Here is a 27,721-nt window from a genome sequence, read left to right on the forward strand (position 1 = left end):
GCCAAGGAGACTAATGGACAGAACAAGTCCTGTGGGGATAATGGAGCTCATGTGGAGATGAAGAAATCACAGAGAGAAGCCTCACCTTAGAGCTCAGGAATGGCTGAGGAGGAGAGCGGAGGAGGCAGCGAGGGGCAGCTACCAAAGCCCAGCCAAGGGAGCTGCTTCAGAAGATATTATAACAAGCAATGAAAGATGTGTTGGCTACATGAAGAGATAACCTGCAAAGAAGCAGAGCTACTACACAGTGAGGCTGGAGTACAGATTAAAAAAAAGTAGGTAACTCCAAATTACATGAATACATGCTTCAATTCCCATTTAAGTCGATGATAACCACGCAGAAACTATCACAGCTGAGATGAACACGTATCTCAAGATACAAAATGCCAGAAAGAACTGGCATATGAAATTTCACATGGGGCAGCAAGTTTAAATAAATCAACCAAGATAAGACCAGTATCATGCAATCAGAAATAATAAATGTCATATCTATATGTTAAAAAAATCAGAGCAACTAAAAGCCCTTTCTTCTATGCTCAGCCACAGCACAGCTTTAGAACAATTTTTAAGGAAAGAATAATCAAAGCCAGTGAAGCTAGGAGAATTTGAGGAAAACATCACATGGGTTTAATACAGGTAAGGCACACTTAATCTGACATCTTTCTTAGAGAAGAAAACTCACTTTCAAGACAAAGGAAATGAAATCGATCTCAGCTGTCTGATTTTGGTAAAGCTTTAACACCATGTCACCTGGGAAGTTCTTAGTTAAATTGAAGAAGATGGGGGATTAGTACAAAAATTTTAAATTGGCCTGAAACTGCCAGAGGTGGGACAGTAACAGTAACATTAAATGGGTAATGTCAGGCTGAAGGGAAGTTATTAGCATCACTGCTGAGGGACTGGTCTTAGAGCCAGGCTTGGTTAATAATTCACCAGTTATACTGGCACACAAATAGCTACGGTCCTGTTAAAATTTTACTGAAGACAAGAAGCTAAGTGACATCTTCATACGGAGAGAATTGGGAAGGTGTCGAACAAGAACTGCATGGCACCTGGACCGCAGTATCAGAGATAGGTTTCAGTTCAGTAGTACAGATCACATATTCAAAGACAAAAAAAAAAAAACCCAAACAAAAAACCCAAAAAACTCAATCAAACAAAACCCAAAATCAGCCTTAGGAAACTACAGGGTTTCCCAAGATGAAACACCATGTGATGTGGCTGCAAAATAAAACAGAAGAAAATGCAATCCATGGAAGGTATTATCTCAAATTTCCCTACAAGATAGGATGCAATTACCAGTGTTTTACAAAGCCCTGCTAAGACCCTTTCTAGTGTAGCGTGTACAAATCCAGACCCTTAGTTTCCCAGATTCAAACAGAAACAAATACAAAGAGAAACATTGGGGTGATTGTGAGAATGAAGCTCCTGTCTTGCAACGAGAAGCTAAAAGGGTTTGCTATGTCTGGAAACAGAACGCTGCAAGGGATGGCTCTCTTATCATTAGAGAACAGAGATGTTTTCTCCCTATAAAGTCTGCAGGGCAAGAAAATACCAGGGCAGAGCTTTTAGTATGAGACAGGAAAAAATATCCATCTACCCAGCCTGGGAATTATGAGGTTTTTAAACAGGAGAGGTTGGGACAGTCTTTTCACTGGTTTAATGCAGATCATTAATGCCAAGGCAGAGTTTAATAATGTTTTCAACTGGTCAGTACAGTTGCCTGCAATTTCTGTGACTAAAACAGAGAAGTAAGTCTTGTGTCCTTTGAAAATACCATGAGTGTTTCTCATGTGAACCTGGAATAAGTCAGTGTGATACCTGCACCTCCCCTTTCCCACGGGTGATCACATTAATTTTCTGGCAAACCTTCAATTACAGGAGTGAACCAACAGACAATTATCTTAATGAAACCTCGAATTAAATGCAAATTAAATTCAAGACCACTGAAAAACTGATCTTTGACTGGAAGTAGGTAATGAATTGGGTTTTGTCTTTGGCAGTTGTTAACCGGGTTTAGGTAGTTCTGGAATATCAAAGAAAAAAACTGGCTTAAGCAGTGACTCATGTAAAGCTCTTAAGATAAACTCTTGGGTTTTATGGCTTGTTACAAAATATAATTTAAAAAAAATGCAAACAAATAACAACAGACTTATTCTTAGTAACTGCCTCTAGATGAAAAATGCTTCTTTTTTTCCAGTCAGAGCTGTTTGTAACACTGAGCGCCGACAGCCCAGGTACAGGAACCAAGCAAGGCTGGCATGGGAAACCAGATGGAAGCATCACAGAAGTGGTACATTCTGTTTTCCATAAAAGCCATTAGGAGTTTTAATCAAATGAATTTAATGGGAATATGAAAAAGCCTACTATTTAATGGAGGAATTTACCTCCTACCAAATTAGGAAAGATAGGTTACTTTTCATGATTTAATTACCTTTATACACATCAAATACAACAATAAAAGCCAGCAACAGTTTTATATGATAAAATTGAAAAGTGAAGGTCTTCCCTAAGCAAAGTCTAACTATTTACACACAGAAAGTTATACAACATAATTAAAATGAAAATAGATGTGGTTTTTCTTCTCCCAGAAAACTTAATGGAGGGACAGTACTGTAACTGAAGCTACAATTTAAACTGAGGGAGCGTATAGCAGGCACCTCTGACAATAGTTCTACTTTACTTTAAATAGAATTATAACCTGTTATCTCAGGTTATTCTGGCCTCGCCTTGTTCGGCTGTAATTCATTCCTGGGAAGCGCACTCCTTTCCCTTAGACGCTTGCAATACAATCCACAGAAAATTTCACATTTGTGTGACTTGGAGACATGCTCCAAACTTTCATATTTTTCCCATTTGCAACAGACAAAACCTTTCTTAAAAAAAAAAAGTTCCTTATTTCACCGTTTAAAATATGCTCCAATAGTGTTGCAAATGCTATTGGACACATTTCAGGTAAGCATGTGGAGACTGACTGTTCCTTTCATTATTAACTCAATTGATAAACATCAGTTTTAGCCAAAAAAAATTATCTTTTTGGTTTTAGAGTCAAACTTCATCTGTTATCCAGTCTGCAAATTAGATCGCAATTCAGCGAAAATATGCAAACTTCTGGTATATGAAATGATTGACTATTCTATAGGGAGGTCCCCTTCTAGAGCTTTACATATGACTTGGATCAAAGGTCTTGCCTTTGCTGAATAGACAGAAGTAAGGGAAATATTATGTAAATTAATACTACTTTCTAAAAAACCAGAGCCAATTCTAGGTGCCTTAAAAGTTAATTGGAATTTGCCTTTATTTAATTAAATGATGAGAGTTAGGCCAGAGACATTTGGTTAGAATAACACAGTAGTTTGAAAAACACTACATGGAAGACAGGACATAAAACTGGTGTTTGCATCTGCTGTCACGAAATCAGCCATGGATTTATGGGCACGTTCCAGAAGTGAAGAGCTGCCATAAACCTCACCCGGCTGGGCAACGCAGCCGCCAGGCAGCACAGAGCAGCTGGAGCACACATCCTAGCACTCACAAAGTACTGATCACCAGTTCAGACACAGTCGATTTACTGTGAATTATGGGGGGTTGGTGGGAAGAAATAAGCCACGGAGAGCCTGGATCCATACCCAAACTTCTCACAACTGAGCTTGAAGTGCAGCCTTTTGATACATGGTGTTGCAAGAATTACTACTGTTCGATGCTGTTCTGCACAGCCAGACATGAAGATGTCATAACTCCCTTCATATTATTAGGAACTGAAAAAAAAGAGTCTTACCCTCAGTTTTAAACATATTGCCAATTGAAAAATCAATACCTGTCACAGCCTGATTATTCATTTGATTCGATCACAAATGAATTTTCATTCAGGTGCATAGAAGTCAGGTGTATAGAATCAGTGTTGTGAGGACTCTGCAGTCTAACAGGCAGTGTGACCTGTTAGAAAGGATTTTCTTTTTTCTTTTGTTTTTGTAATCTGTCTAAAATTAATATTTTATTCCAAAACAAGTAAACATTTTAGTGTTATCTGATGGACTTAAGAAGTCATCTGTGGAGCCTTCCCTCGCTAAGCTTTCAGGTACCTGTAGTATGCTACATTATTATGACAGGGTGAAACAATGAAATTAAATAAAAAAAAAAAAAAAATTTGTTCTTCCTCTAGCTGGGATTAATTTCTGAGGTTAGCATGCAGACATGACCCAAATACAACTTGCACTTAGAATTTCCTCTGTGATAACTAACTATGCTGAAAATGCTGTTGTTTGCATACAGCTCCTGAGAGGATACTTATTATGCAAAAATGAAGACATCAGAATGCTGATGAAAATCTGCGAGTCATTTATCAAACAGTAACCTGAAATGAATATTAAGAAAAAGCTCTTTTATATGCTAATGTTTAATCCGATTCAGTTTAATCATTACTTTTCTTTCCCAGGACTGATGAGTTGTGTACATACTGTGCACTGTAAGATACAATCTTCCATACCTCATTCTCAAAAAAACCCAGTTGTTTTGTCAATGCTTGCTCTGGGAACACACGGAATAGAAAATTAATCTTTTCTTATTATTTTACTTACCTGTGAGGCTATCCATAAAGCCTGTTTTGTCTGCCCACCTGCTGATCACTTGGGTAATATCTGGTTTACACAGACCAAGTACTTCCATTCTCTCAACAAGACAAACTCAAACTATAATTAGTTTCTCTGACGGATTTTCTAATGAATATCTATTGCTACTCTAGTTGCTGAAGTATTCACTGATGTTTGTGTTCCAACAAATACAAATCTGTTTATTTACTCTGCAACTTTACATCCAGCTACTAACTGGGGAAAAGCAACATGAAAAAAAAAAAAATGCCCATGTATTTAGAAACATTAGGCTCCAAAGTGGCAGCCTGTTTGCGTTTTTTTTATTTATTTACATCAAAACTTGGTTTTAAAATTTGGATTTAAAACTAGGATTTAACTTGTCAAAGAGGACACCACATACAAGATGTTTAAAAATTTGGCATGAATGTTTTGATCCAGGTCCAGATCCCTACTTACAAAGGACTAATTCCTTAATAACTGGATTAACAGCAGCAAAGATAGTACCCCTTAGTTGTCAGAAGAATTCTTTATATATACAAATATATGTTCCAGATGGCCACTTGAGAGCACACTGAATTTAAATTAAAGCAACAGACTGGATTTATTTTAAGAAATTTTGAAAATCTGCAGACTCATAAAGGGCCATATGTTGGACTTAGTGACCACTAAGCATTCCCACCAAAACCAAAACCAACTGAGGTGCCTCAGGGAAGTTCAGCCACTGCAGCTGCATTACCTGAACGTATGCACCAAGGAGCACAGGTCCTCTAATACGCTGAAGACTGAAAGAAAAACCTCAACTCCATGTATTAAATAGAACACTGTATAACAGCATAAGCACATATATATTATATTCACCAGTTAAGCAGATATATAATCAGACATTATAAAAATAGCATATGACTACTAGGTCTTTTCAAAGTCTTGCTTAGAAAAGACTGCTAAACCTTACTATTTTTCGCTAGTATTCTTTTTACTCAGATTCTTCAGAAGAATAATGAAAAGATCTTTATGCCTGGTAGTTAATTAGAAAGTTCATGAACCTCATACTGCTGCTCAAAAAGAGGAAAAATTCTCACCCTTACTTAGTGAAGTAATAATTTAAAACTAACTTAGAAGAGCATAAAGGACACCTAAACTTAACAGATGTTTGAATAAATTGTTGAATGTAGACTGATCAGCAGAGCTGATAGATATTATTTGGTTTAGCATTTCTAATTGCCAAAGTTCATACCAATTAATAACAGTTGTCCAATTCGCAAACTGCTGCAGAATAGCCTGCAGGATAAAATCTTTCTGACTATCCAAAAGACATCTATAGTTTTTATCTAATGTGGTATATGACATGAGCTACATGACTTCATAGTAAACCATTTTCATCAAGTAAAAATGAATTTCACTATTTTTATTAATGATTCTAAAATATTACTGTCAAGAAAAGGGTTTAAAAAATTCAGGAACAAGCTTTTGTTTCAGAAACAATTTAGACTGTTGCGTGACAACACCGTAATTATATATGAAGTTAATTAGAAAGTCCAAATCTTAAAAGTAAGGTTAAGCGAAGTTGAGCTTTTTGCAATGGTTACTCTTTGCACCAGGCAGAGGTGGATTACTGTTAGGACTCAACTGATTTCAAACACATAACCGGCAGGTGGGACTCAGGGAAGGCTCTTCCTATCCATCTCACTGTAAGTTATGAGCACAAATGAAACCACAGCAAAGCTGAACTAACCAACAGAGGGCAGCTGACTCACAGGTATATGAAATTCTTATTCCTGACAAAAACAATGGCAAAAACTTCTTATCATCGATGAAATCCAAACAGACATCAAACCTTTTTACCTGAAATCTATAACACTAGGATAGGACAAAGCTTTGCTACTGGAACTAGCATGTTTTCAAATAATAAGAATAATATTTGAGAAAGAAAGAGATAAACCTAAGTTCAAATCAGATGAGTGTTCTGAAACATGCAACTCAAAACTGTTCAGTTAAAATTTTTCAAATTTTGCAGAAATTCTCAAGCTAGCCATCTCTGCTATCACTACAAAAATTGAAGTTTGCATATTATATTTTTTCTTCAATAGTAACTCATATGAGTTTCTATGAGAAAAATGTGTTTTTATAATATATGCTGGTTATAACCTTAATTAAGGAAAATACACAACAGTAACCTACTAACTAAAAAAAAAATAGTCACCCAATGACCAAACTAAAACAAAACATTAAAACTGGTTGTTCTATTATTTTGACAACAGCATGTGGTTCAATACTGCAACCAAATTAATTCTCCATTAAAACATAAATAACCATTTTGAGCCTGCTCTTTAAATTATTAAAGTGCAGCTAACATCTGTTTATTGTGAAATCACAAATGAGTCTCATCACTATTAAAATTAGTCTGTAACTCTAACAAATACATAGACTATATTTGCCATCAAACGATAATCTGTGCTGAGTAAACTTTATTAAGTGCACTAATATTTAATATCTTTGGTTCTGAGTTTGAACTCCAAAGTCAATCTGGAACATCTGAGACAGCATTGTATGCCTCGTCTGTCAGTGAATACAAGGATTCTCAAAATGCTCCCTTCATAAAGTGATGCAAGTTTCCTAGTTAAGTTACAATATGGGAAACAGCTGACTCAAAAATAATGTAAATTATAGACGGATTAAAAGCCCTCATAACTTTTAATTAAGCAATAAATCACAACAGACTACACAGGACTGCTGATTTATGTTCTCCTCAAGTGAGAAGCAGTAAATAAAATTAGACAGGACAGAATATACATCATATTGGAGAAACAGAATCTATCCTTTGGTGTTTCATTCATACATTAAAGTCTGCTCGTGTTTAGTTTCTCTACTGGTGTCTATAGTCTGTAACACATATTTATAACACAAAAATGTGTCATAATCTATAGGTAATGATGAACAATTAGCTGAGTTTGTGCAAACTCATATTTGCAACTCTTTTCTTGGTGTCCCTGCTAAAACTGTGACTTCAGGAAGCAGGGAGAGCCCCAGACAGCTGTACAGGGGAGACAGCTTTGATTTCTCCTTTCTTTCCCCAAACCTACATGTGACTAGAATGAATTTCAACTTTTGGAAACAGTCCTTACAAACAACAGACCTCCCTGACATGGGGGTAGTATTTGACAACTGCTCAGAAAGCTGTAATTGGGCCTTGAAATCCAAAATCTCAAAGTGGTTTATATTCCAGCTAGCAATCTGGTAATGCTGACAATCCTGATGCTGTCACCTAAAAAAGATGCAAAATTCATGTATTCAACTTGCAGTTCAAATGCACACATTTAGCTGATGGCAAGTCTAGCACAGTCCTTCCAGTCATGTGAGGAGAGATCAAGAAGAATACAGAAGGTCATTTGCACTTTTATTCTACTGTCTTGGAGGAGGAAACCAATTAAACGACATAAAAAGAAAAAAAAAAAAAAAAAAAAACCCATTCCTGAATCCACCAGTCAGCTACAGTGCATAAAACAAAGCAAACCGAACAAATGATATGGGTATAATTTCTGGGCAATGGCCAGAAGAAATGTCTGCACCAGAAAAAATATTAACACTTGTTAAGTATTAATCAATGATACCTGCTATAGATAGAACAACACAGCAATATTAAATACTTCAAGAAGGCAAGACAAGGGTTATTTTAAGGACCATAATGCGAGAAGTGCCTGAGTGTTCCTGGGCTTCTCAGTAGCTCTGACAGATGAATTCATATAGCATACATCTTCATGTCCATTCTCCCTGTTTGAGCAGTAACTTCATTTCCAATTATTCTCTCATATTCATAAAGGAGAGTCAGAAAGTAGGAATTTCATGCTCTGAGTGCTCAGGATATATTCACAGCATGCACGTGAGTCAGACCATGCTTAACAAACTCTATTCCTCTTAGAATAAAGACATCCACTGGTATGTGTCCCACCTTAATCTGAGGACACACAGAATCTGCGATACATCTGTGAGAAAATTCAGTCTGTCTAAAACTCTGCTGTCCACTGGAAATATGAAAAAAGTGACCAAAATCTTAATTAATAACCAAGCTAGAGCTGCATACTTGGCAGAGAGAACACAGAAGAGCTCCACATAGAGGGCTGTATGAGACACACTCAGATATTTGGCTGACCAAACGATAAATGAGATACTCTGCCCTGCAGAGTGGAAACTCATTTCTTCACTGCAGTCTTTCCAACACCAGCGCTGGGGCCAGACTGCTGTGACGTCCTTTCTTAAAGCTTCTTCCTACAATAGCCTCACACTAGTTTCTGATGGCAGCAGATGCTAAATCAGGCCAATGCCAGTACCTAATTTACCAACTCAACTAAACACAACTCAACCTAACTCAACCTTCGTTCAGGCTGGATGATCTGCGCCGTGATCCAGACTGTGCACACAAGCTCCCTAGATTGTACAGATCTGGGTGCTTTCTGCTTAATGCACTCCTGTTCAATGTCTTGCCAATATCTTGTTGCATTCACACTACAAAAAGTTTTGAAGTAATTATGTGGCAGGTTCTATAGAACTATAAATTACAGTCATTAATTTCATTACTTGACTTACTTAGAATCTATTTCAGAAGAAATTTCCACATTCATGTCTTGTATTATAGCAAACATTATTTTGTAATCCACAAGACAGTACTTTGGAAACTAATTTTGTACAGAAAAGAATTATAGAAGACAGTAAAGAAAAGGACAACATGCCCAAATCTTCATTTAAGTTGCCAAAAGCAAGAAAAGGGATACTTCTGTGTAATTCAGACTTTCTGAAGACTCAGCCACATGTGATAAAAAACATGATGTCAATTAACACATCTTCTACCAAATGAAAAGGTGAAGATGTACTGACATTTTTTATTCTGAATATTCTTGGGTTTGTTCCAGTTAGAAAAGAAGCTAGGCTCTTATTTTCAGCATTATGCAGCATTTCCCCTTCCTTAACGATTATGAACCTAAAACCGAGAACAAATTACACTGCAAAACTTTGCAGAAAACAAATATAAAACTTTCTAAAAGGAGTGATGCACAGGGAAAAAAAAAAAAAAAAAACCAAAAAACAAAAAAAGAAAAAAGATTACATGTGCTGCCAAAGAATAACCAAAGCATCAATCCTTTGTGTTCTCCTGTTCCTAAGACAAAGAGAAGTAAGTCAGTTCAGTCTCAGTGTTAGATGCTGTCATGCTGATTTACGACATACAGTGTTTGCTGGTCCTCCAACATGACATATTGTCCACGAGAGATTCAACACAAACCAAACTTCTTTCCTTACAAAATATTGCGCAAACCAATTGAACTCCAGTTCCTTAGGTGAAAAGTTAATACTTTCTCCACTGGGCCACCTGACCTTCTATGGCTGATTTTCCATTTAATTCCATCTCATCTGCAGAGAAATAAACAGGACAAAGCACTTTTGGTATAACTCCTGTCTTTCCTATATTTTGCAGTATGCTATCCTATTAAACAATAGATTTATTTTCAACAACAAATGTCGGAACATCTGGAATTTGATCCCGAAATAATTATGGGTAAATTTTCAGTTCCAGAGATGTAAACATATTTCTCTTTTACTGCAAAAATTCCTGTTTTGATATATATTTCAGTAAGAATTTGAAACGGGCTGCAGCAGGCAGAAAAAAGTAGTTTAATTAGCACAAGGCTGCTAATTTTTGTGGATTCAGAGTAATTCTAGGAAGGAGACTGGCATTGTAAGATATTTAATTTCACAAAGTGCAAATGTACTCTCACCATTACAGAAAATAGAATTGTACCATGTATCGAGATACGTTATTATGAAAGAGAAGTTTAAAGCAGCTATGTAGAGAAAAAAAAGCCAGGTGAAAAATACTTCTGAGGAAATTGTTTAAACTGCTCAATTTTTAGAAAGCTACAGCTTTTCATGAGTGGTAATTGTGAAAATATGTTTATATGACTCTTTATTCAACAGAAAACCTGCAGGAGAAATGAAAATCAAGTGTGGATAGCTATTGAAGCAGAATAAAAAATTAATACATGCTGGGAATTAGAGTAGATGCTACAAGGTTATTATGCCGAAGGACAACATGGGAAATGGCTGTATGTACTTTGGGAAGCGAAGCAGTACCCACCCACATGGTGGACTCTCCAGACACTCACTTCAGGAAGATGAGATGGTGCTCAGGGTACACAGATTTGTCTTGATACTTTTGCTTATTTAATGAACTAAATTACTGTTTAGCATCAAAACTTACAGTCACAGGAAAAAAAAGTAAGGAAACCAGAAGGTTCTTGTTATTTTTTGACAATGAAAATTCTCCCACATTAATGTAGCAGGCAAAAAAACCTTTCATTTTTATGACACTGTAAAACCACATTAGAATCAGAGGACAATTATTGTTATTATTTTTAATGCTGTAATTCCTTCCTTTAAGGCAGCGTGAGAGGAAATCAGACCGTCTGCAGGTAAAACCAAGATTAACAATAGGATTTGTGTTTGCAAAGTTAAGTTGTACACAAAGCAAATGAGTGTTGACAGGCAGATCCAGAGGAAAATATAGGTCAGACGTGTCCCTGCATGCCACAGAAAGGTATCTTACACAGCCAATGCTACTGATACAGCATATAGGACTGGGCTCAGAAATAAACTACAGGCAGCTGAAATCTGTGAGATGAAGAGATTTTTAGCACCTCAAAAAAGTTCAGCAACTTTTCTGAAAATCAGAAATCTCTATTATAAAAGGAAGTGCTTTACAAGGAGCTATTTATAGCTAATACATTATTAATAATATTCTTGAAAACCAGATTCTGATACTGAGACGCAAGGGTTATACATGCAACTCACTATCCATGGATTGTGATATAGCTCATATCCATGAGCTAATTCAGTGATAGCAATGAAAGCCGCTGGGTTCAAACTTCACTTCTAACACAGGAGCCTAACAGTTTTGATAACGCTTCACAGAGCGTGTATATACATACATAGACAGGTATAAAAGATATATTTAAGCAAAGGAATAGTACAATCAAGTACTACACCAAAACAAAGCATGAAAATGAACTCTTCTATAGTCAGACACAGTCAAAATTAAGAGACTAAATACTATTTTAATAATTCACAATCAGAGAGGGGACAAAGATAAATGAAAGATTGCAAGTATTTTGTGTCAGCAAGTAAGGACAAGAACATAACTTGAAGGAAGGAAAACAGGTGAAAGACAGTAGTGTTCTATGTTGCTTGTTCAGAAACTTTATTGTATATAAAATTATTGCTCTGAGAACAGTTACCAACCTAAAAAAATGTGGATCTTGTTTCATTACAGTGCCTTGTGATAAGCCATGCCACACTGCTCTTCCTTAAGCAAAGTTCCTTTGACGCAGTCTAAGGGCATTTCTGGATTATGGAGACTTAGATTGGCACATGTGAGCCAAAAATTGCCCAGAGAAATGGCTACTGAATGTCAGCAAATCTGTGTTGGTTTTCTTTGCGGTTTTGGGGTTTTTTTGTTGGTTTTTTTTTTTTTTTAGGAAATGTGAAAAGCCTTTTCTTTAACAAAAAGAAGCAAAAGGCCTTTCAGGAAGGCCGCTCAAGAATTCAGGCCTTCTTTCCTGAACAGACCTTTCCTAACATTACAGGTTAGAAAAGGGAAAAGAACACACAACCCCCCTCTTCACCTCTAGCCCAAGCCCAGCTTTGCCTCACAAGAGATTGTGACTTCTACAGTTAACAGCAGTCTCCAAGCCCATCCAACCTTATCCATTCTAATGGTGAGGTTTTAAAGCCTATAATTTTGTAAGATTTTCACTTATGAAAAGAAATCTGAAATATTTTGTTTCGCTGATTAAAAAAAAAAAATTGTTTTCTCTGAAGTGCAAGGACTAAACCAGTCAATTTCTATGAAAAGGTTACAAGAAATTAATCCATCTTCACACCTGCATCTGAGAGATCTGTTCTGTAAATCCACCACTGCCTTCCTTTTCCCTTTCGTTAAACTTCTGTATGCAATTTCAGGAAAAGTACTTGCAGTCACAATGTGCAAGGTTTCTGTATTTCTCATATTCTAGAGTGAACACTGGAAAATGTCATTAAGAATGAAATATTAATTTTAAAGAAAGCAATAAGTTTAAATTTCCAAAACCATTACATTTTTTCCTGCTATGCCTGCTGTTACAAATGCTCTCAATCCTTTAAAAATGCTTGTTTAAACATATACAGTGTATATATAAAGGGAATAAACTACTTGCTACGATATTTGTTCTTTAGCAGGACTGGGTAAGAGAGAGGGGGAGGAAGGAGAAAGAGAGAGAATCTTGACAAGAATATATATTACAGCAATCAATAAAAAAATAATCCTTGGAATTCATGAGTCTTTAAAATAAGATGCATTTTCTTGTAGTAATCTTAAAAACCTATAAAAGAATATTCAAGCAATAAACCCCCCATAACTCATATTTAACCTTTCATCATGTAGAACTACATATTAAATAGCTTAGAAACTGCATGCTGTGTAAGTGCACTCCAATAAGAGTAGAAATAGAAAAATGTAAATGCTACACTTTTTAACATGCACTGCACAGCCAAGAACATCTGCCAGCTGACCCCATAATCCAATTGGCTCTTCAGAAGCAATCATATCCTTAGATAAGAGTTGCACAGCTTCTACATGCAATGCCTATTTTCTTAAAGAAATGGAGCAAAAGGCAGTTAGCCGACTCTTCAACAATTTTCAGAGGTACAAAATGAAAGTAATTCAACATATGACATGGATCTGCATTAAAATACTGTCATCTCTTTCCCCAGATATTGTAATTTTAATTTCACAGGGCAACAACACATAGGAAGTTTAAGGCTGAAGTGACTACATCAAATCAGTATACCAAGTGCATACAGACCATGCAAACTGTTTGTCACTTAGAAAATAACAAAACCTAGAATAAAATCTGTAAGGGCACAACTTAGTTCATCAACTATAATGAGAAAAAACACATAAAAGCTGAATTAATTCTCCTCTGAGTTTACATCTCACAACTACTGCAAAAGAAGTGGACTGCTTGAGAGACTCTGCAGGTGGGGGTGGGAAGAATGATAACATCCGAAAGAATGGCTTCAAGATCAGAAGAGCCAAAACCCCTGCGGAACCAAAACCTTTGTGTAATTAAGAGTATAAAACCCATGGAATATCATGCAGTAATAGGATATGTCATTATCTCTGTATGAAACTAAACTTTTGATAAAAAGTTCTGTCCTAAATACACAAGCAAGCTGTACTACTGACAAGCTGAACTGACTCTAGGAGGATAGTCTTTTATGAAACAGTTTATGTGACTCAAATAATCACTTACATCATCAGATAAATTGTTTTGATCATGCAAATTCCCCCTCTCTCCAAAGCAGTAGCTTTGCTAACGTATCTGTATTGGCAGGGCCTCAGACATGGTGGGAAATGGTAAGAGAGAATTGCTGGAACAGTGTTTCAAGTAATGCTCTCTCTAGTTAAATTTATGTCAAATATCTGAAAGGCATTAAAAACAAAATAGACACACAAGGGTCTGCCAAGAGGCCTAGAAAACACCCTTCACAAGAACAGCGTAAAAAGATTATCTGGCTTAATGAGAAAAAGACACAAACTGACTGGGGGCTTTAATTATAAGACACTGGAAAACGGAGAGTTCTCCAAAGTAACTGATTAAGCAATAACAATACCCAAGCTCAGAAGCAATAATTACAAAAAAAAACCCAAAACCAAAACCCACCAAAAAAAAAACCTCCCAAACAAAGAAACAAAAAACCAAACAAAACCTAAAAATACAATAGGAAATAATAAGGGACATGGAGGAGTTTATTATTTGTTCTAAGTTTATGTAATGTCTTTATCAAATGCATAAACCACAATATAACACAGTAGCCAGTGAAAGAGCAAATCTCAGCACCAAGGTGATTTAGCTTTTCCCATGTCTGATATCAAACAGAAGCAAGTATTTTACAGCAGGTATTTTACCCAGATTATATAAAAATAACTAAGATGTCACATATTTGTATGTAAAGAATCTATAGAGCTTTCCTTTAGGTTTTAAACACCACCCAGACCAGAGGAAACAGAAGACATTCTGCCTTGCAGTGGATTAATAATATCTGTCCAGTTTAGCTAATCAGTAGTGGGATAGCTAATTCAGTTTACCATCTGGGTAGGCAACTTGCGCGTGCTGCGGTGTGCCTAAGGATCTCAGTGTGTCTAAATCTGTGCTGGAAGTCAAAGTCCAGTGGGTGCAGAGCAAAACTTCTTCCGAACTGTGCAAAGGATTTTGAGAAGTGTTTGAGGAGGCAATGAATAGAATATCAATGCAATATGTGTATATTTGTGTGTATCTAAGTGTAAATATATGTATATACACATATATATACACATTATTCTTACTAGCACAACAATTTCTTCTTACTCTAAAGCTCTGAAATATATAGAATCTGATCCAATCCTATAAATCTAAATTGGAAACAGGTAACCCCTTTGTGCACTAAACCAGCTAGAAATAGTTCCTGTTTCTACCCTAAAGAAGAAACCAAACCCACAAAGAAACAAAAAAACCCCAAAAAACACCCAAACAAAAAAAACAGTTGGAAAAACAAAGTCATAAATCTAAAGAAACAGACCTTAATGCAGTTCTAAGGTGTCACTATTTGAGCCTGCAATAGAAAGCCCTCTAATGAATTCAATGGGTTTTATATCAAGACGTGTGCTCTCAACAAAGTGGCAAAAAGAACCAACTACATTTATATTAATACCAGCTGCAGTACTTTACAAGCACAGTGCACCAATAAACCATACAAAGACATAATTTCCAAGTTTAAACAATTTCTTTCCTTTAATATCTTCTGAAAGGCTTTTGAAACTAGCAAATCTAATGTGTATGGGAATAGGCAATACTTTATAGCAGTAAGTTTAGTTTTAATGGAAGTAGTCTGCTGTGTCTACGGGTAAAAACCCCAGTATCTTTTCATTACAAAGGAGCTTATTGTTACTATACAACTTACTGTGGGATTTCATTTTGCCTCTTTGGTAATCTGTCTGATCTATTAAGAAAAGCACCAAGGTATAGACAACATACAGTTTATTGCAGTTTTATATTTTCGTAGTCCCTGCTGCTTCCGTTAGGCTACTGCCTATGAATTACAAATAGTAATAAGGAAAAAGAAAAGTATTTACCAAGTTTCTCATTAAAAAAAAAAAAAAAGGAAGAAGAAAATGAGGCAAGTTGAGAATCAGGTGTTAGAAGTGGTGCTGCAACTCGGGACAGGACTGCTGCAGCAATGGTTGTGCAGAAAAACAACTGGATTCACCAGCTCTAGCACCTACAAGCCACTACACAAATAAATCTTTGTATGAATACTATTAAAGTCCTTCTACACATACTATGCAACATATTATATGTACATTCATAACATATATTTGAAATCCCTTCAGCATGACTGTTTCTGTCCAATTAATTTTCATAGTTGAATCTGAAATAAAGGACAGGCAAAACTAAATAGTACTTCATCAGTGTTAATTAGCATCGAGAATTAATCAACACATGTAGGAAATCACTATTAGTTTTGCAGAAATGCATACAGCATTAAGTAGCATTTAAATAGATGCTGATCTTTTCTTAAGAGTAGCAATTTAGAGATTACTTTCCTCTGATGGGATACCTCAATATTGAATACACAAAGATTAATGTTCAAGGGAACTTGTGTTGTGTTGAAGGATGTTGCTAAAAATAGCAATATATATATTTAACAAACGCTTCTGCGGCAACCATAGTCTCAGAGAGAATTAAGAAGCTCTAAAATATCCATGACATCTACATCTGAGCTCTCTGATGCCTACACGCTGTCCAGGTGGGATTACTGATCCAGGGCTTCCTGTGTTCTGGGAGGGAGATAAATATTTTTTCATATAAGACATATATGTTTCAGGTCAAATTCTGCTGTCACATGAGCATCTCCCCCTCAATCCTCAAGAAGTTAGAGGACTGCCTACAAAATCTAACACAAGGTGTGATCCCAAAGATAACTCCTATTTTCAGTTTCTTCACCAACACAGCACCTTTTCATCATAATTAAAAATACAGTAAGTACAGAGAGAATTCTGTTAGCTGTTCAATGCCGCTCACCTGATTCTTGAGATCCAGCTTTGGGCAGGGACGACCTCCATTGTAAGGCTTCTCCTTGAGCCACTTGTACCGGACTTTCACCCCTGGTCCACAAGAAGAGCTGCAAGGGGACCAACTGGACCAATCGCTTAATTTGCAATCAAATGGGCAAGGGACTGTGCAAGATTCTTCAATGTAACCTAAACCAAAAATTTAAGAAAGGTTTTAATCACCACAGCTAACGAATTCTGATACTCTGTTGTCTCACTGCAATCTGTGTAATCAACACAAAATGAGAACTTCTTAAAGAGAAGACATTTGGCAGGCTGACAACATCTTCCTAACACAAGATTATGGTATTATTATTTGTAAAGAACAGCAGTGACTAAATCTAATTTCTACTTGGTTTGGTCCAATAAAGGCCGTGATAAAACTGACTGATATAAAGGACTCACACTTGTCAAAGTATCTGTTGTGAAGCTGGTGGTCATCAACAGGTGGTAATTATCTTCCCTATGAGATTGTGGCCATAATGCTAGCCATCTCCAGAGCTGGCATAGGCAGGGAGTCAGAGGCTCTCTTCCCAGCAGACAGAACCAGGGGACAGCAGAGGCACCCGAGCTGTGCTGTCAGCAGCTTGCACCCGTGTGAGGGACCTGCCTGCAGCCTGCCAGCTGGAGCAGTGCCAAATTCTTCAGTTTAAAATTTTCTCTTTTCCTTTTTTGTGTTGGAAGGGACCTTAAAGACCACCCAGATCCAAACCCCCTGCCATGAGCAGGGACACCTTCCACTAGACCAGGTTGCTCAAACCCCATCCAACCTGACCTAAAACACTTCCAGGGATGGATGGGGCAGCCACAACTTCTCTGGGCAACCTGTTCCAGTGCCTCACCACCCTCACAGTGAAGAAATTCTTCCTTATATCTAATCTAAATCTACCCTCTTTTAGTTTAGAGCCATTACCCCTTGTACTGTCATTACTTGCTCTTATAAAAAGTCCCTCTACAACCTTCTTCTAGGCCACTTTATGTACTGGAAGAATTAATTCTCGGGATAAGCAGATGAAACCTGCTTCCCACTTCTTTCTGGTAGTTCTCTTTATAGATCCTTTTATACAATTGTTTTGCCTATTCTAGGCTTCATAAATGGCATTTTGAAGCTTTTTTTTCACCTTTACCTGGCTTGATATATAACTCCTTTCAAGATCATCACCTCTTAAAATCAGAATTCCAGACATCTGAAGGATCAACACCTTGCCAAATTAAAAACCAACAGGGTTTCTCCAGGGAAAAAACAAGGTTCCCCCATAGAGGTACAACTCCATAGCTGTTTTAGGAGCTGGCATATGGGAAAAGAGATTTTGCAGAGTCCAGTGCTGGCCATGGAGCTCCTGGTGGGCAGAAAGGCAGTGGAGGGTCGCCAAACCCTATGGACCTCTGGGGAATTACTGGCACCAGTCTCAGGCTCGCAGTTTGGAATAACTCCTGCATCTTCCTGCTTACCATGCTGCATTCGTTCTCCTTGAGTTTCTATTATCTGCTTGTCATGTCTGTATGTACTATTTTAATTTAAACAAAAAAGAGATTTCATGTTAGACCATGAAAGTCAGTGGCTGCTAAGATCAGCCTTTATTAAAGGCAGCTTCGACCCTCTGACAGCTCTGGCAATGATGGTCACGGAAATAACTGAATTTCATCCCTACCGTATTTCTGATGTTTCTCATTTTTATGCCTTCTTTCTGTTTGGTTTTCATCACACTAACACTCCTTCTACATTCCTTACCTACAGAATACCAAATTAGCTCATTCAATTCCTCTTTTATGAAAGGTTTCCCCACTCTATCAAGGTGACAGTCACTGCAGCAGAGAGGGAAAAAAAACCTCAAACAAACCACAAACAACAAAGCCCAGAAAAATCCAACACACAGGCAACTGCCCTCTAAACCCCCCAGACAATAACCCCAAACAACTGGGAAACACTGAGGCTGAGACACAATGATTATTCCACCCTGGAGCTGTATTTACTGACTTTGCCATGCCCGAATCTGCTGCTTACTCCAAACCAGGACTGTGTTACATCCCTAGCATTGACCTACAGTAGCAGTGTGCCTGGGTCTTCACACTGAAGTCAGCATCAAGAAAGGTTTCAGGCTTATTTAGGTATCCCCTACCACAAAACATCCTCTTTCTACAAGAAGTACAAGAAATACTGATGCTGTTTTTGTAAACAGTGCCTTAAAAATGCTAGAAACAACAGTTCCCTCCTTCAGTTCAATGATGCTGTATTTCTTCTCTTTTTTTCCTTTGTGATGGTACTGTTCCCTCTTCCTTTACAGCGGCCACCCCATACCCTGACAGCTGCAATCATTTCTCCAGTAATTCATGCTGTAACTCTTCCCTCAAGCTGCAGACCTGTCCCCATACGGTGTGTTCTGATTTTCTTTGCTACCTTTTATCTCCATGTGCTGCACTGCCTTTTCATTTGCAGCTCCAAAGCCACCAGAATTTGGTATCTTAATTATTTCTGACCATGGGAAAATCAGTGCGGGGTGGGGAGGAAATTAGAGAAAACTTGGGTCTAACAGAAGTTGTAGTATTATAGAAACCTTTTTAGGGTTTCCACTTTCAGGATGGTTGGCATGCATAGAACCCACTCCACCATGGTTTCCTATGCAACACACCCTGCTATCCTAGAGGAGCAGTGGAGGGTGGAGCAGAGTGGAGACACCGCAACCTGCTGTACTCCCTGCAGGATTGGGAACTTGATGGTACCATGCAGCTGATAAGCTGCACAGCAGCTGTCAAATGGGAACTATAAGAGAAGATGTCAGATGCTAAGCCAACAACTGTGGCAAAATTATAGAATCACAGAATCATAGAATGGTTTGGGTTGGAAAGGACCTTAAGATTATCTAGTTCCAACCCCCTGCCATGGGCAGGGATGCCTCACACTAGATCATGTCGTCCACGGCGCTGTCCAACCTGGCCTTGAACACTGCCAGAAATGGAGCATTTACCACTTCTTTGGGCAACCAGTTCCAGTGCCTCACCATCATCACAGTAAAGAACTTCTTCCTTATATGTAACCTGAACTTCCCTTGTTGAAGTTTAAACCCATTACCCCTTGTCATATCACTTTCCTTAGGTGAACCTTGCTCATTATAATCTCATTATAATACTAATACACACCTCCATCCCAAAGTTACCTGCCTCCAAGGTATGACCACCCCTCACCAAGCATGTGCTTTATATTTTTTATTGTCTATATCTTTAAAAAAGAAGCGAGAGAATTCCACACCAATCAATAATAAAATAAAGTACGGCTAGAGTCACTCAAGCTCCACCTGGGAGTAAAGGAAAGTATAAAAGTGAATGAGAGAGGGGGAGAGATAGGGAAGATTGCATCATAACTTCTGGGATCAGCCGGTGGGCCAAACCTGTTTTCTCCCCCATAGGGATGCCTATTGGGTAAGAACTTTATGTGCGCTAAATAACTAACTCACACCAGCTGTTATTAGTGATTATAGTCTGGTTGTGTATCACTTCAAGCTTGTTTTTGCAGACAGTCCCTACCACCAGCAATCACAAAAATTAAATTGGTCATGATTCTATATTAATAGTGTGATTCCATAAACTGTTAGTGTTGGTCCTTCATGGGCACTAGCATTCGCCATCAGTGGGTAAGATATTCGCATAAAGTGGGAAGACGCGCTGAGGGGTCCCCCTTATGCCGCTGTGTTTCCCTGAACAAGTCAGTTGAATCACCAGATCCAGCAGGACTGTTCAGTGAAGGGTCCCTATAATGGGACACTGATAGACTGGTTGGGCACAAGGGTCTCAGCTTTCCTGGGGTGCTGATAGACAGTTAAGAAAATCTCCCCCCACTTTCACGTGCCATCAACCCAATCCATTACCATGTTTGCATGCTTGATATATTTCAACTTTGTATTCTCATCCAGGTGAGGTTATAGTCATGCACACACATACACAAATATTTGCAAAACAGACATGCTATTTTTCCCCAAATGAAACTCCCAAACATCCCACTAATCTTCTACTCCACCTGCTTAGGTTGCCACTCAAAGCAATTCATAATACGTTACGATAAGTAAAAGAAATTCTGTTATGATAGATTTATGAGAAGCATTTCCTAGGCAGTTCTCCAAAGAGTTCTGTTCCACCACTGTTTGAAATATCATTTTTTCTTGGGCTGTGTGGCAGCCTAGGTAATTAACTCTCAACAGAAACAAAGAAAGTGCCTTGTTTCAAAGTAGAATTAGACAGAGGGGTTATCAACTTATCAGTGAAGGCAAAATGGGCTAAGCCCATTGGCAGTTCAAGACCTACCTCTATACTAAAAAGAAATATAAGACAAAAAAAGAAATATAATACAAAAAATTATAAAGAAGAGGAAGGAAAAGTTATAATAAACAAAACTAAAGAAGCCTATTGTGTTCCATCCCTGGGAATTGCTGTGGAGATCTCTCAGCAAACCACAGGATTTCTAAAGGCGTCCTGTTGATAAGAGGCCAGTTCATGATTTTTGAGTTTCCTCACCCATATTTCTAAATTACATTAAGTAGAAACAAATAATGGTCAGCTAATAGAGCATTAAATTACAATACTGCCTAGAGGAAGCCAATTTTCCATATTGAATAATGCTTCAGAATCAAAATGGGAACATAACTTACTTTCAAGCTCCTCTTACAGGCTGCCATTACTTCTTCTATGAATCACTTGAAGGTAATCCTATGCCGAGACACCCAAGGATCAAAGATTTCATTCAACAAAAATTCTTTCTGTGATTTATCTCCTCTGCTCAGATAGGGGATGCCTTTATGGATATCTTTTTATGAGAACTAGTAAATTATGTTGTACTCAGCTCATCCATTGCCTATGAGAACAGGATGTTGGATTTTTTTTCCTGTAGGAGCCAAGCAATGGCTTGCCATTGTCAGGGGGCTGAAAAGAAACACAATATTCCGAGTATTGGCATGCCTAGAAAACTTGTCACAAGGGAGATATGCTATTAAAAGCAACCTATTAACAAAGAATTCTACATTCAGGCTATTACCCAGAGAAATACTTCTTACCGTAACAGAATATGCATAAAGGATATAGCATAAACACATTTCTGAGTTATTGTCACTCAGCCTGGGGAGACTAACTTAAGGTTGAGTTTACGCAGCTGCTTTTGTCATCCTTAGACATCTCACTCAAAGCCCATTTTCTTTCCACTGCAGAACCTGGTACCAAAAATTTGTTGCGTTTCCAAGACATTCTATGGAAAAAGATGTCCTCTTCTTCCCAGCCCTACTCAGCCTGTTTTCCACGTGTTCTTATATTACTACTTGAAGCTTCCTTTAACCTCTTTTAGTCCTCAAAATTTCAAGTGCTGTTAAAATAAAGCTCCTTCAATTTAGAAATAACATAGAAGAGCCTCTGTCCTATCTGAGCCAAGAGCAGGCTCCTGAACACCACAGAGTTGGAGCTGCACACAAGATGTCACAGGAGGTAGCGACAGAAACACCAATGCATGGCATATTTATGTAGGCACTTTGGAATATACTACTGGGAATAGTCCTGAATTGGCAGGAAAAATGAGCTGGATGATCAAATAAGCCTTTTCTATGTTTAAGTGCTATTGTGTTACTACTGAGACACTGCCAACGTAATGGGATGAACAAATGCATCTACCTAGGTGTACAGCTCATTTTACTATTACTTATTCATTAAGAACAATGTGTTTGTTGCTCTACAAGCCACAAATGGAATTTCTTCCTTAAAAGTTCTGTAATAAACAAAGCACCCACAGTTTACACAGGATGTACTGGGAAGGCTCAACCACACAACGTAGCACCCATCGCTACTCGTCTCGTTTCTTCTGTGCAGCCCGTGAGACAAAGTAACAGCAGGTAGATGAATAAAGTGAGGATGATGGTCTGGTAGGTGTCAGAGGTTAAGGCTCAAATACATGGTGTAAAGACTGTTGTTGTCTCATTTTTGCTGTGCGACCCAAAAGAGCCATGGCAATAGAAGGCAGCTGGATGATGGGCTGGTAGGTGACAGCAGCACAGAAGCACGAAGAGGCTGTGGGTTGCACTGCAGTGCTGGTGGGAAGTTTTGCAGTAGCACAATTTCTTTCCCACCTACACAAGACGCCATACATATCACAACAGGCACAGCCAGCAAGAGGCTGCAGTATCCTTCCGTGTCCCTCTATATTTGCAAATGGATCACGGTGGGAGAAGCAGCTGATTAGTAGGTTTACAAGCTAAGACACTGGCTTCAACCTGGTTGTTGCACTTCCAAATGATAAATTTGCTGCAGGTGTAAGGTCTGCACACAGCATTAAACAACAGTGCCAACAGGATTCCAAGAGGCTGACTTAAAAGTGATTTGAAAATAAACATTTCTCTAGCAGCTTTGGAAACAGATGCACTTCTAATTGAATTGGCGTTAAACTCATTTGTATCATCTCTAACGTATTTCATTATTTCAATTAACAAACTTCTAGTGGTTCTACTTTTTTTAGTAAACCTTGAGGTGCTTCATAAAACTCAAAGTCATTACTATGAGAGGGACAATTCAGTGCATCACTGCAACCACCACTGGTGATAACACTACTAATTTCCCTTGAAGTCTATAGGATAAAAGAGATCACCCTTCAAGAAACAAGGGAGCAGCATAGTGGACAGTGACACAGAAGAAATGTTTCTAATTACACAGGCTAAAGGTAGAGGGGGAAAAGATGATTCATTTTGCAATTAATATCAATATTCATTTGGTTACTGACTGTGAATACATAGAATAACACCAGTAAATCCATGCAGTGCTGAAACTAGAATAGCTAAAGACTTAATAAAGGAGACCTAGTGGACCATGGCACTCAGTGGGCCAGATTCTGTTCAGTTGAACCTTTGGAATCGCCTACAAAGCAAACCTTATGTTTTAATTCAGGTTAAAACTTAGAATCAAGCATAGACAGCAGTTAAGAGATTAACTCCACCAGCCTATCATCGTTCTAAAGCTAGGGCTTTCCCAATGTACTGCCACCAGCCATGGGCCACACAGCACGGCATACAAGGGGAGCACCTCGCCCTAAGCAATCCAGGTCCAAAGATTTAAATCCTCCTTCAAGGGAGAACATTATTAACTGAAGGACGCTTAGCAGAATAAGTCTGGGAGTCAAAGCTGCTAACAACTTCAGCTGCATCTGAAAAGGATGTAATATTGCCATGGAACAAATGTTTAACTGTTTGGGGGTTGGGGTTTTTTGGGTTTTTTGTTTGCTGGTTGGTTTTTTTTAATATGGAAGGATTTGAGAGATTTTGTGCATTATTAGTTTGCTAGCTGTGAAATTTAAGAGATAATCTAATGAATACATTCAGTAAATGCACAAGCAAAAAAAACCCCAGAAAAAACCCCTTTCACATCAAACATTTTGCAAAGCTCAAATAATTGACCCTTAGCTAAATTATTCCCACTTGCTTTTCTCAACAAAGAGGCACATGCTCTCATTATCTCATAGCAGACTGATTATAGATTCTAAATAGACCAGAGAGGACTTGTAAAAAACGTTGGTAAGTTTAACACAACATTATTGTTATTGAAATTCATCCAAAGGTTGGTTTTATTGCTCAATTTCACAGTCTCTATAAATCCTGATGAGGCAGTTGTGTTGATGCTGACTTTGCATTATGATTCCTAATTTCTTTTGATTTTGCATTATGTTTTCTTCCTTAAACAACTTGCAAGCTTACACTTTGTGTTACATACAACCGTAATAGCTGATATATTTAATCTTTTAACTAAATAAGGAAAGCTCCATTAATTAGCACGTTCCTTGTAACAGATTGCAGAACAAGCTGAGAACTCTTCTGGAGAAGAGAGACTCGTCTGCTGCCTTCTGAGTCTAAATAAATAGTGCAAATAAATAGCACTTCACAGCGTGCATTCATCTCACAGGGAACTTTGGATGCACAGAGGCAGAAGTCCACTGTACAAATCTGTCTAGGCTCCAAAAACCAGCTGTGGAAATGATTCCCCCTCCTCATGGAGCTCCCCCTCAGTGAAGGGTTGGGCTGGCTGTTTAGGAGCCCTGATATCTTAAGAAAGTCCTTACTCAAATAAAAACCCATCCACAGGGCTCAACAGCAGTTAGCATAGTAACTCAGCTGTGATTTTACATACACTTTGCTCATCATCCGGCCACTGGGAAAATTGTCTACTTTGTTCAAACAAAATTGAGCAGCTTTTTTATCTTAATCAGTGTCATCATCCTTTGTATATCAGGAAAGAAACTCATCCCACTGTACTTTATTATGAATTATTTAGCATATACATTCTTCAGGCTACTCAATTCATAATAAAAGCAGATTTTAAAACAAACCTGAGATAGTGTTTATTTTTTATTATTATTGTGAGATTTATAGAATAAACCAAGACTTTTTTCTATGGGCTGAACACACTTCCGCAGTATATCATGAGGACAAAATTAAATTGTTCACAGACCATCATATTCCCCTCTTTCTCCTATATCTTACTTCTCCCAGTGGCCCAACTGCACAGTAGCTCTGAAAATAGATGTGCTTGCAGAGTGCTCTGAAGATCAATATAGACTTGGGCAATTTGGACCAGGCAGGAAGCATCTTCCAGAGCGAAGGGTCCATCGCTGGGAGAAAGCTGCCTCCAAATGTCACCAAAAATATCTGCCCCATCAGTAAATCATATATGGCCTGAAGGTCAATGGTTTCAGGCTCTGCTGGAGCACACTAAGAAACTCAATTGCAGAGATGGGGCCCCTCCGCAGAGAGCATCTTTCTGCCAGTTTCTAAAGATACAATGTTAGGCACTGCCAGCGCAATATGCCACCTGATTTCAGCTGCCAAGCTGCAACCCCAAGACACGGACAAGCCTCATTTAGACAACTTCTCTTGGACAACAACATGACGGTTTCCATTTTACAGAATGGGAAATGCTGATGCATTTCCTTGTCTCCTGATAATCAGCACTTATTAGTGTTTTTATGCATTATTATATAATTATATATAATATATAATATATAATATATAAAATATATTATTACACAATTATATATATATTATTATATAATTATGCATTATAATACTGCTTTTATTTCAGACAAAATAATGCAACAGATTTTTTTTGCAGATAACTGCAAAAGAAAGACCACAAAGCAATTAGACCCATGTGCAATTAATATTATCAAGACGGCTCATAACAACATGAAAGAAAACTTTTTTTTTCTATCTTTAAATGTATGTTTCTAGTCCTTTAATTTACAAACTCAAAAGGTATTACTGAGTGTAAAAGGGCCTCTGTTCAAGCACAGGTCACACAGGCACTGAAAAGGCAGGGAGAAGCTTCTGAACCCCCAGCGAAAGCCACAGTCCCCCTCCCCGCTGACATGGGAGGCGAGTGACACACTGACCTCTCAGATCAATACATTTAAATCAATACACTGCCTCAACTCCTTCTCATCTAATTGACACTAAATGAGAAACCTAATTACATGCTTTAATTATACTGGTGCTGTTTGAAAGATGCCACTAACCATTACCAGCATTAGGAAGATCTGCGAGCACTTTCCTGTACGCCAGGTAGCTGCTGTTGATGGTCCAGCCTGCTTGGATAAGGAGTTTCACTCTTGCAAATAGAGGTCACCTTGCTACAGAGGCAGGGATACAAAGGCATCTGACCTCCTTAAGTAAAGCTGTACTATAAAAAACATGTGGTGGAAACAGGATTTTAAGAAAGGGAACAGTCCTGTTTTTCCACAGCACAGGCATGGGGAGAGCAGAACAACTCATTTAGATGATGGAAAACCTTGAGATGGAAATAGGACATTTTTGTGACATTAGCACAGAGTACTGATGTAATGAATTCCTGATAGACTTTTGTTCCAATTTTGCAGCGTGACTTTGAACACTCTGCTTGTGTATTTCAACCTCCTCTGCTAGAGAATTTCAACAAATTCAGACAGAACCCAAAACTGATGCAATCTTGTTAAATAACACAATTTTTAATGGTCACTCCTCTACATTACCAAATACAAATGAGTTCCAATATTTCACAAAGGGAATCTCTGTCTGTGCTGAGGGATAACAGAAGTTTTGCAAATCAGGCTCTCAAGTAACTTAACTTACACCAAACTTGGAGGACGGAGAGATTTCAAAGTGTATCTCAGACCCAGGAATAGACTAAGGTAGGATAAATTCTCAGTTACTCATCAATATCATCATGATAATCCTGCAAGCAGCCCGAGCTGAACTTTAATTTTATCTAGATTTCCTAATTCAGGCTCATTTCCTCCAATCTTCTAAATTCAGCTGTTGTTGTGTTTCTCAGTTGCTCTCCCAAACTCTTTGATCAAGCAGACTACATCAGGCACCTTAAAAGACATCCATTACGTTCCCACCTCCCCCAGTCATGCTAACTTTATTGCCATATGCAGCACTCCAGCAAACACATTGCTGCTCAGGCAGTCAGCTCACTTTATTCAGACACTGGCCTATGTGCAAAACCTGGAATTCTTATTTTTGTAGGACTCTCATTCCATACAAGCAGAAACACATGGTGTTGCTTCTGAAGATCTTCAGAATATGTCAGATGTGAAACCTTTTGACTTTCTCTGAAATCAACTAGAATGTTTATGATGTCCAACTGCCACAAGACTCCCCCCCTGCAGTAAAGATTGTAAAGATGTAAATTGTAACTTTCCACTTAAAAATGATTTGTCATCTGTTTATTTGCCTGAAATTCCTGTTCTTCAGAGCTGTATAAGAGGCAATTAGGTTAAAAACACTGCAAAAACCCCATGTAAGATATGAGAGGAATCCCGTGAACCAGTACATATCACTTCCCAGTACAGCTACACATGTCTCAAAAGGATCATGAAGTTCTCCATCAGCAGGGAAAGTGTAGGGGTCTCAACACTGGAGTACATAATTCATGAAAAGACTTAGGCTAAACCAGTATTTTTCATACT

At 38.0% G+C, this 27,721-nt stretch overlaps 1 protein-coding gene across 3 annotated transcripts in view; it reads right to left on the reverse strand.

The window, feature by feature from the left end:
• Nucleotides 1–27,721, reverse strand: part of THSD7B (thrombospondin type 1 domain containing 7B) — a 398,006-nt gene that overhangs the window by 66,041 nt on the left and 304,244 nt on the right. For all 3 annotated transcript variants that reach the window (XM_030486445.1, XM_030486444.1, XM_030486446.1), the window contains one exon: nucleotides 16,733–16,911. In XM_030486445.1, the coding sequence (XP_030342305.1) occupies nucleotides 16,733–16,911 (179 nt within the window). The remainder of the gene's footprint in view (nucleotides 1–16,732; nucleotides 16,912–27,721) is intronic.

Source organism: Strigops habroptila, chromosome 5 (assembly GCF_004027225.2).
Source record: "Strigops habroptila isolate Jane chromosome 5, bStrHab1.2.pri, whole genome shotgun sequence".
In the NCBI taxonomy this organism is placed as follows: Eukaryota; Metazoa; Chordata; class Aves; order Psittaciformes; family Psittacidae; genus Strigops; species Strigops habroptila.